The 10,417-nt window shown below is 31.7% G+C and overlaps 2 protein-coding genes across 2 annotated transcripts; one reads left to right on the top strand and one right to left on the bottom strand.

Annotated features, from left to right (window-relative positions):
* The first annotated feature begins 1,207 nt into the window (after positions 1 to 1,207).
* On the top strand, positions 1,208 to 3,069 carry LOC110638597 (protein COFACTOR ASSEMBLY OF COMPLEX C SUBUNIT B CCB1, chloroplastic). The gene is made up of 4 exons (XM_021789192.2): positions 1,208 to 1,663; positions 1,775 to 1,899; positions 2,408 to 2,560; positions 2,646 to 3,069. Exons 1-4 carry the CDS (start codon positions 1,292 to 1,294, stop codon positions 2,830 to 2,832), a joined length of 837 nt encoding a protein of 278 aa, XP_021644884.2. The 5' UTR covers positions 1,208 to 1,291; the 3' UTR covers positions 2,833 to 3,069.
* An 84-nt stretch (positions 3,070 to 3,153) lies between these two features.
* Positions 3,154 to 7,398, bottom strand: LOC110638596 (cytochrome b-c1 complex subunit Rieske-4, mitochondrial). The gene is made up of 2 exons (XM_021789191.2): positions 7,056 to 7,398; positions 3,154 to 4,100 (listed from the first exon to the last, which is right to left on the bottom strand). The coding sequence occupies exons 1-2, from the start codon at positions 7,249 to 7,251 to the stop codon at positions 3,457 to 3,459; spliced, it is 840 nt and encodes a 279-aa protein (XP_021644883.1). The 5' UTR covers positions 7,252 to 7,398; the 3' UTR covers positions 3,154 to 3,456.
* Positions 7,399 to 10,417: the final 3,019 nt, after the last annotated feature.

The following is a 10,417-nucleotide window of genomic DNA, read 5'->3' as shown; positions in this document are numbered from 1 at the left end:
AACAAATTTAAGACATTACTTCACATCTAACTTTAATTTTTCTTTAATTTTTTTCTATATTGCTTTGAGTAAGAGTTGAAAAATTGTCTAGTGTTTAATTCACTCCCTTATTAGACACTTTATTTGAGACAATAATTGAATATTAAATATTGTTGAAAGAAACATGGAGCTTGCAAGACTAATAATGAAAGAAATATCTTTATTTTCAATATAAAAACAATATAATCTTAATGTTATTTTATTAGTAATTTAATCTCTAAAATTTTATTTTATTAACAATTTATTTTTGATACTTTTAAAATATAAGCTCCATTAAATTTAAAAATTTTAAATTTAAATTATTAAAATATAAATTAATTACTTTAGGATTCTTAAAATTTTTGTTTAAATATAAAATTATTTATATATTTTATAAATTGATCCTTAAATATTATAATATATACAAATAAACCCTTATAATTATGCGTCAATATATATATATATATATATATATATATATATATATATATATATATATAACTGTGGGTATTAACTTGTAGCTTTATTAAGATGCTAATAACTAAATTACTAGGTTTTAAAACTATAAGAAATAACTTATAGGTTAATCAAATTTCAAAAACTAAATTGCTTATAAAATAATATTTTAGACACTAAATTATTTTTCATATTGAAATTAGAGTAAATTATTTTTGATATTGAAGATAGAGCTAAAGACATTTTAATTATTTTTACCATAATTAATGATAACTTAATAGAAATTTTAACGATAGTGATTAAATAGTAGGTTTTGTCAAATTTTAAGATCTTGAAAATATAATAATTAAGTTATTAAGTTATAGATTTTGTCAAATTTTATAAATTAAAGTATAGTTTACCTTAATAATATTAGTAACAAATAAATATAATATAACCTTACAAAATAAGGTAAATCTATTAAAATATTACTTAGAATTCTTTTTACATGATTTTAAAATTATTTTAATATTTCAATAATTTTTTTAAGTAGAATTCTCAATCACAAATTATTATATTTTTGAGAGATTATCTTTAGTTGATAAATATATCAATAATAATATAAAATTAATAGGAATTACATTTAATTTTTATTTCATGAAATTCATTTTGCAAGTTCAATTATTTTGTTAGACACACAAAATGGAAATAACAAAGAGAAAAAGGAAAAAATCTGGACCATTCATGTGGGTGATCATCGATCATCCACCCATTGGGGGACCATAAAGTGCTTAGCCGAAACAGCTCAATCCTTCTGCTGGGTCTGCAAGTCACTGAAATGGCAGCAGCTAAGATAGTAACATCCCATTCACTTCCTTACCGTTTATCTTCCATTTCTTCTCCTTCAAAACTGAATACCAAGGAACTCACCCGGCACCAGCATCAACTATGGCTACGACAGGGTCGAGCCCCAACAAGACGCAACAGGCAGGTGGTACGGGTCTCCCTGCAAGAACATGTTTCGTCTTCCTATCTTGTCATAGAGCAGCTGCAGCTCCATCACCATTACCATCAGAATCAAGACTACTCCATGTTTTTACTGGCGGAGAGCGTGGGTTACTCATTGGCTAGCTACTATACTTCTCTGGGTCTCTTTGTTATTTCTGTTCCTGGCCTTTGGTCCCTTATCAAGCGCTCTGTTAAGTCCAAGGTATGTTAGCTAGTTCGATCTTCTTCTCTTGTACTTCAAGAATTTCTTGATGGGTATATGTATTGTAGGTTAATTCTGCTTAGAAGTTAAGAAATGAGTTTCTATATGCAGATTGTGCAGAAGACGTTTATAGGTGAAGGGGAAGGGAAGAAAGCACCGAACCAAGTTGCCGGAGAAATTTTATCTTTCTTTACTCGCAATAATTTTGTTGTCACTGATAGAGGAGATACCATCACGTAAGTATCTTTTTGTCCACCTAAAATTTCATGGTACACAATGCTTGCTCTGCTGTAGAACCTGCATATTATGCTTACAGTATTTACCATTAGGAGATGTCATATTCAAATTCAGCTGGTCTAAGTTGAGTAGAGAATTTATGGAAATTCGACAAGAGTAGCTCAGTCGTCTCTAGAGATGTGAAGTCTCGATTTCGAATCCCAGTCGAGTCAATTGTACCCAAAAAAAAAGTGGGAGAATTGCCTGTTGTTATAACTGAAAGCACTAACGAGCCCTCTTGCTTCAAATCTTATTCATGGAGATCAAAATATAAGGTCTACAATTTGTTTCTGTGCATTGAGAGAAGAAAGAAGAAAATGAGCCCTTACAAAAATGGCCTATTTCAAGAGGAAGGATATGATTTTATTAAGATGATAGTTTTATGGGCCAATGGCCACATCAATAATCATGGACAAAGCTTCACTTTAGATGGTTTCTACTTAGTGTTTCCATTTCAATTGTATGCAGTTTTGAAGGCATGATGGTTCCTAGCCGAGGCCAAGCAGCATTGCTTACTTTTTGCACCTGCATCAGCTTGGCAAGCGTTGCCCTTGTTCTTACTATAACTTTTCCAGACTTTGGCAACAACTGGTTCTGGATCACCATTCTAAGTCCATTGGCGTAAGTAAAGGCACTCTTTTGTGACATTTTGAGTTCTCTCAAGACATGATATCTATAGCACTAATGCTTTTAGAATGGAACGCAGTGGCGCATACTACTGGAAGCGGGCATCAAGAAAGGAGCAGATCAAGGTTAAAATGATCGTCGCCGATGATGGGACCTTATCCGAAATTGTAGTTCAAGGAGATGACCAGCAAGTAGATCAAATGAGGAAGGAGCTTCAGCTTAGTGAAAAAGGCATGGTCTATGTTAAGGGCATCTTTGAGAGATAAGGAAACTCAAAACATTGTTTCCCACATGGTTGGAGCTTCACATCCGTGCCAGTGCAGTTCATGAACTAGCAATCAGGAAACAATTGTTCTCAGGCGTGAAAATTTTGAGAAGCATACAGTTAATTCATAACATGCGACAATTCAGATGTAATCAATCACACCGTTTTGTGTTGGAAGGGTAATTTCATTCAATAGACTTTCCAGTGAACCAAAATAAAGGAACATTTTCAAGGCGCATGATATTAGGCTGCTCTTCAAGTTGTTTCGTAACATCTCTATATACATAAGTACAGAACTAAGGTAAAGGACAGGATTTTCAGGTGCGCACATCTCAAAGAACCTGATTAAAAATAATTTAACAGCATTATCCAGAAACCAACAGGTTTCGTAGAGCATTCATGCTTTAACAAAAGCAACTTATTCAGAATGAAGAGCAACTCCAACCACTAAAAGTTACAATAACCAAGTTGCATAACATCCATAAACAATTAACGCTTCCCAAATAACCTGGGAGCACAAAGCATGATATGCAACAACTCTTCGGCATTATCTCATTGAATTCCAAAATTAAAAAAAAAAAAAAAGAAGTATCCCAATTAACCACTGTTTAGTAAAGTATAAACCTCAGCCAATCAGTAACTTGTTCTCATCTAAAAAGGTGTAAGTAGGCACCTCCAGATTGTATGGTGCTGGTCCCTTGCGGATCCTGCCAGAGATATCATAATGTGAACCGTGGCATGGGCAAAACCAGCCGCCAAAATCACCAGCATTTGGCAAGGGAATGCAACCCAAATGCGTGCAGACCCCTATAACAACTAGCCATTCTGGGTTCTTGACCCTCTCAGCATCAGGCTGTGGGTCGCGAAGAGATGCTAACTCAACACTATTTGCCAGCTTCACATCTTCTTCTGATCGGCGCCTGATGAAAACTGGCTTTCCACGCCACTTAACAGTCACAGTGGTGCCAGGCTCAATGCTTGAGAGATCAACCTCAATCGAAGCAAGTGCAAGAACGTCCTTGCTAGCAGACATGCTCAGCACAAACTTGAGAATAAGGAGACGGACCACTGAAGCATAGACAAAACGGCCACCAGTAAGGACAAAATAGGCAAATGCCCGCTTGCTGGGATCACCTGGAGGGAAACGCTCATGGTTGTACTCATCATAAACTATCTTTGAAGTGGGGTTCTTAACAGCTGCCACTGTTGCTGGAATATCTGAAACTATGCCATCTTCATTTCTTGGGGTGAGTGATTCAGAAGAGAAACCTGAAACCAAGTATAATCATAGAGTAACTACAAAAACCGAACAGTATGAACAGCTGTCCTGTCATAATAGGATAAAAGTAATGTCTTAGAGATGAGTATAAGAGCAGGAAAAACAAACAAGGAAACAGAAGGTGCAAGTTGTATAAGGTAAACAAATTATGTATTCTGTTGAATTCATAAATCCCTCGCAATCATCTATTCTTGAAAGAACAAGTAACGGTTTCAGGATCCCTATGCATGATAACAACTCATACTCGCAAAGCTTCTGAACTTCACCATTCTTCTTCATATCGTGTTTGGCTGCATTTGTGTTAAGCCCTTACAAGTTGCAAATACAAAACAGGAATAGGATAACCAAATGCCAATATTGCAAATGTATTTCTAACAGATCAATTTTGCAAATCAGCACACAGTGAGTAGGATAAAACTATCATTACATGCCAACTATATCTAAGAAAAAAAATTAACAGATAAATGGTATATACCAATATGGTAACTTGTTTATGGCACATAGGTGAATAAGAATAACCATTCCAGAGAAATACTAGTTTCTTTAGAACAAAAACAGGGCCTTTATTGGATTTGATTTAAAACTCTGGACTCAAGAAAAACCAACTGATAAGATTAGACAGTTTCTAGAAAGTAGGGACTTCAGCTTCCTTTGTGCAACACAGTATCCATACTGTCAATGAAAAGAAAAAAAAAAATACACAATAACAAGTTATAGCAGCACTAAAGCCTACAGCACATGCAATGAGCATGCAGAACATGTTAACAAAAAAAAAAGATAAGAAGATGTGACAATACTTGACTAGGGGAATGCAATTAGTCTGTTCGGTTCTGAACTGAACAATCGAAAAGCATATTTTTATGAATTGAACTGAACCGAACCAAACTAATAGTAAAACCAAATTGAACCGAACCAATAAAATTGGTTCAGTTTGGTTCAATCAGTTCCAGAACACTTCCTGTCCAAGATGACAAAGCCACACCCCCCTCCCAAATCACCAACAAAAAATCCTCAAACTAAGAGATTAACACAACACAAAATCACCAATAAACTAAAATACAATAATCAACAAGATCAACAACAATAATCAACATTTCAATTAAAAAAATAACAATAATCAACAACAATCGAAAACTAAAAAGAATCCGAGTAGTGAGGCACAGTAGCAAGCTAGGAGCGAGGCACAGCAACGAGCAAGAGGACCGAGGCACAGCAAACCAAGAGAATTGAAAACTGAAGAGAGCAGATGAGGCATCGAGTGGCTGAGAGCAGAGAATCTGAGCACACCCAAAAAATTGAGGAGCTGCCAAGAGCAGAGAATCTGAAAGGGAAAGGCAGAGACGACAATGATAAGTTGCGAAGGGGATGTGATGGGATTGTGAGGGAGGGGAGGGGATGCAACTGGAAAAGGGGTAATGCTAGGATGCGACTTGCGACTCGAAAGTTGCGAGGGAAGGGATGGGATGCATGCGAGGTGACAGAGGCACAGAGCCATAAAGGGGACTGGGTCAGGGTGGGAATCGGGATGCAGTGTAAATGACTGAGAATCTGAGATGAGTTGCTTGAGATTGAGAAAGTTTAGGATGGAAGACATGAGAATGAGTCAGGAAGGAGAAGGTTTCTTAAAGAAACCTGGGCTGGGCTTTGAAAATGGACAGAGACAGGAGGCCTAGGCTTATCTCAGGTTTAATTAAAATGGCCCCATTTCAGTCACTTTCGTCATTTTTTTTTCTTTTTTTTTTTTTTGGGGTGTTGATTTTCAGTTAAAAAACCAAACTGAACACCGAACTCCGAAATTTTCTAAATTCTATAACCAAACCGATTTAACAGAAAAATTAAACTAAATCTGGTTGGTTTCGTTTTGGTTAAAACCGTTCTATGCTTACCCCTATACTTGATTTTAACTGTTTATAGGGTCTACTCCTATTTGGATTGGGTGTTCCCTTCATTACTAGCCTGGAAATGCCCAACCTCAACAAAGTTATGGATCATAGAACAACCTCCCGAGCATCATTATCAATGCAATCCATCTCTTCACTAGAATCACGTTGCTTACACATATGGGCCTGTAGGTAGTAGCTAATACATCATGACTTCAAGAAGAAACCAGCAAACCACTTAAAAATCCAACTTAATTCCAAACTTATGCCACAAAGCAATGCCCTATAATTTTCTCATATGAACTTAAAACCCCAAGAACAAAAGTTAAAAGGTCCCAGTTGTCCTAATTTTGCAGTATAATATGTTTCTTTGCTTTCATTTTCACTCCAACTTCCTTAGCTTTATGATTAGACACCTGAAGCTAAAAACAACAATTAGAGAATAACCAAACAAGAAACTTAATTCGGATGAGCACTGAACAGTATCCAACTATCCATAAATACCAAAATTTAAAAGATCCACAGCATCTTGGCCATCGTTTAAGTCATACTGAATATAAAATCTCTCATTCTTTCATTCCCAATAACAAACAGTGACTATATTGTGGCACTTCAAGTGCTAATGAGTCCTATATAGTAAAAATGATGAGTTCTTTAATCTATTCTTGATACTCTGAAACAAAAGGGACGGATATTCCATTTGTTGTTTATAAAATTTTGAAAAGTTGACCCTTTTTTGCACTTTGCTCGTTTCTAATACTAAATTATGCAGCAATGATATATGATGGCACTTTCAGGTATAGATGTAAGGTATAAGTCCTTGAACGCCCTACATAAGGGGGACATTAAAAATCAAATTCCCAAATTTTATCACGCCAAAATACCCTATAAAACTAACAAATGAACGGAGACATCCATTTTAAAGTATTTTCAAGGCAGCAATTAAGCAAATATAGATCGATAACCAATTCCAATAGCAAACCCTTATGAAGCTACAAACATCGGATAATCCTCATAAGAGGAAGAAACCCTAAATTTGAGATGGGTAAAGAAGGAAACTCAAACCTCTGTGAGGAAGATGAAAATGAGGCCGGAAAGCAAAGTAATCATTCAAGGCTTTGGATTTAAAGTCGTACACGGAGGAAGAATCACCGCCGGTGATTGGATTCCGCGACACGATTGCCGAAGCAGCCTGGTTGGGCCTCCACGACGGCTGCGTGGAACTGAGAGAACAAAGCCTCCTAGCTGCAACTCTCAACATCTTCTTCTCTCTGCAAATGTTTCGACTTTCCTTTGTTTCCGGAAGGATCCTCTCTCTGAAAAGGCAATAGGCGTCTTTGAATTTCGCCAAACGTATGGAACGCGAGGGAGATGATCAGAAGAATCCGCGATCAGGTTTCATTCAATGACTCTGATTTTGACACGTCTGCATCTCATACTTTTCTATTTGTTTTTATTATAAATTTTATTATTAATCTATCTCTTTATTTAATAATTATAAAATTATGATTAATAAGAGATTTATATTGAACGAATTATAATAATATTAAGAGTGATTTTATTAAATTGCTGAAGCGAAGGTTCCGTATTTTAAATTCAATTCTTTTTTGAAAAAAATATTATTTAATTTTTATATTTTATTGAAATTAATTATTTAATTTTTATATTTTAAAAATATATTATTTAATTTTTATATTTTATCCTTATTAAATTGTTTAATTTCTCAATTAATTGTTTTAGTTAATTAATATTGGTTAAACTATTATTTAGTTCCTCTATTTCAGTAAAATTAATTAGTTAGTTTTTATATTTTTTAAAAAATATATTAGTTAGTTCCTGTAATTTTACTTTATTAACTATTTAATCCTTTAATTATTTTTTATATCTAAACTACCCGAATCCTCTCCCTCTTACTTCAAATTTAGTTTCCACATAGTAATGCTATATTTTTCAAAATTTATTGACCAACTAATTAGTTTCATTAAAATAGATAGACTAAATAGTAGTATTTTGAAAATATAGGGGTTAATTAATTAATTTTTTAAAATAGAGAGACTAAATAATAGTTTAAATAGCATAAATAATGAAAAATTTGACGGAATGACTAAATAGTTTAACATAAGTAAAATATAATGACTAAATAGTATATTTTTCAAAATAGAGAGACCAAATAATTAATTTTGTTAAAATATAGAGACTAAATAATAATTTTTCCTTCATTTTAATATTACATATTCGCTTAAAGTTTAATTGCACTTGTCGTTAATTTTACTCATTTTTAACTTTCATTCAATTTAATTTAAAATTTTAATTTAATCCAAAATTAAGAAATAATTAAAAATTTCTTAATTTTTAGAGTTTGAATCAAAAAGTAAAAAAATTTAGTATTAAAATCAAGCAATTTAGCTTATAAATTTTAATTTTTAGACTAAATTGAGTTTAATCTGAAACTTTTAAATTAAATAAAATAAAAAATAAAGAATTAATTAAATTTAACTTCCCTAATAAATATAAAAGCTAAATTGAACATTTTGCCATCACATATCAATCTTTACATTTTTATAAGAAAAAATTAGTTATCAAAATGTTTAATGCTTCAATTCAATAATAATTCCATCCAACTTTACGGTTAATTCTCTTATTCTCATTTTAATTTAAAATAATTATACTTTTAAATTTTATTTTAGTCATAAAATAGTTCTCCATATAGTTTTTATATTTAAATAATTATTTATTATACGTTTAAATAATTATATATTTTTAATTATTATAATTCATTATATTATATAATTATTTGAATATAAAATTTATTTAAATGTGAATGAACTCTTTATAATATAAAATAAAAACCTATGAATAATTGTTTATTAGATAAAAATATCTTAACATAATTATTTAATATATAATTATACTAAATAAAACTATTATTATAATAACTATTTGGTAACAATATTAGTAAATATAAAATGATAAATATATTTATGTGTTAAAAAAAAAGTAAATAAATCATCATAGAAACTCCCATATTTTATTGCGTAATTTTTTCAAATATACATTACCATGTGTAGTTGTCGAAAAACACTACCTTATGCATTAACTAGGGTGACAAAAAGTTGGTAGTATCTAATCCTATTCAATTTCAATAATTAGGGATGAGTTTGAGTTTATAGAGTTGTAACATGTCAAATTTTTATAGATATCTGATCTAATCGAATCATATTATGATGGGTTTGAGTAGTATATAATTAGATTTTGGATATATTTGGGTTTTAAAAAAAATATCCATGACAGTTTTGGGCTTGAATTTTATATATTGGGTATCTGTTGTCCAAACTCGTTTATATAAATACTTAATTATATATAAAATATATATTTTTTATAATAATATTTATAAAATTCCATTTTATTTTATATAAATGGAATTTAAATATTTTATAGAATTATTAATGTAACACCCCTTACCCGATCTACAATGTAGCCGAGCAAAAGAATGCCACATCCTGTGCCAAAGCACATAATCTTATCATATTCAATTGATGATCAATTTAATTTCATCATAATTTAATTAAGAAAATTTTTAAATGGTAAACTGCAAGAGTTTTCTTGTATTTTTAATATTTTACCTGTTAAAAAATGGATAAATTTTGATAACTGTCTCTGAACTTATCTAGTTGTAACATTACAATCCCTCAACTTAAAAATATAACATAAAACCCCATCAACTTTCAAATTTTACACAGTAAAATCCCTCTAACCTCCAATTACCAGTTTTTCAGTTAGACGCTGATCTGGATAGTTCCAGCATAGAGCTTAGTCAGTATTTCTCTTTTCTCTCTCAAGCCATTTGTAAATTAAATCTTTTTTCTCTCTATAGACAAAATAATTTTTCATACGTAAAGAGAATAATTTTACACTTTGCATAAGAGAGAAGAGAGAAATGTTGACTAAGTACCATGCAGGAGCTATTCACATCAGTTTCTAACTGAAAAATCAATAATTGAAAGTCAGAGGGATTTTACTGTGCAAAATTTAAAAGTTTATGAGATTTTATGTTACATTTTAAAGTTAAAGGACTGCAGTGTTATAACTATATAAGTTTAAGGACAGTTGTTAAAATTTACTCGTTAAAGAATTGACCTGTTACAATTATCCATATTGGAAAATTTCAAGTCTATAAGAATTTCAACATCACAATTCATATTTTCTTTTTCTAATCACATCCATTTCTATACATAAAATTTTCATTCATTACATTCATTTACAAAATGTGTACATTTATCATATATTTCAAAATTTAATTACAAACTTTATGTTTGATTTCAATACACAAGATCTGCACTGTCGTGAGCCAATGATCTATACCAAAATGATGTGCGGAGGTAATAATGATATCAGTGTCAAAATCTCTGTCTCAAGTCTACTGGGTC

Source organism: Hevea brasiliensis, unplaced genomic scaffold (assembly GCF_030052815.1).
Source record: "Hevea brasiliensis isolate MT/VB/25A 57/8 unplaced genomic scaffold, ASM3005281v1 Scaf1, whole genome shotgun sequence".
Classification (NCBI taxonomy): domain Eukaryota; kingdom Viridiplantae; phylum Streptophyta; class Magnoliopsida; order Malpighiales; family Euphorbiaceae; genus Hevea; species Hevea brasiliensis.
The sequence above is the reverse complement of the archived record's forward strand: the minus strand, read 5'-3'. Positions and strand labels throughout refer to the sequence as shown.

Excerpts from the sequence above, each read along its gene's own strand:
- LOC110638596 (XM_021789191.2), bottom strand. The coding sequence starts at position 7,251 with ATGTTGAGAGTTGCAGCTAGGAGGCTTTGTTCTCTCAGTTCCACGCAG. Across the intron at positions 4,101-7,055 it reads TTTTCATCTTCCTCACAGAG|GTTTCTCTTCTGAATCACTC; the intron begins GTTTGAGTTTCC and ends ACTTGGTTTCAG.
- LOC110638597 (XM_021789192.2), top strand. The coding sequence starts at position 1,292 with ATGGCAGCAGCTAAGATAGTAACATCCCATTCACTTCCTTACCGTTTA. Across the intron at positions 1,664-1,774 it reads AGCGCTCTGTTAAGTCCAAG|ATTGTGCAGAAGACGTTTAT; the intron begins GTATGTTAGCTA and ends TTCTATATGCAG. Across the intron at positions 2,561-2,645 it reads ACCATTCTAAGTCCATTGGC|TGGCGCATACTACTGGAAGC; the intron begins GTAAGTAAAGGC and ends AATGGAACGCAG.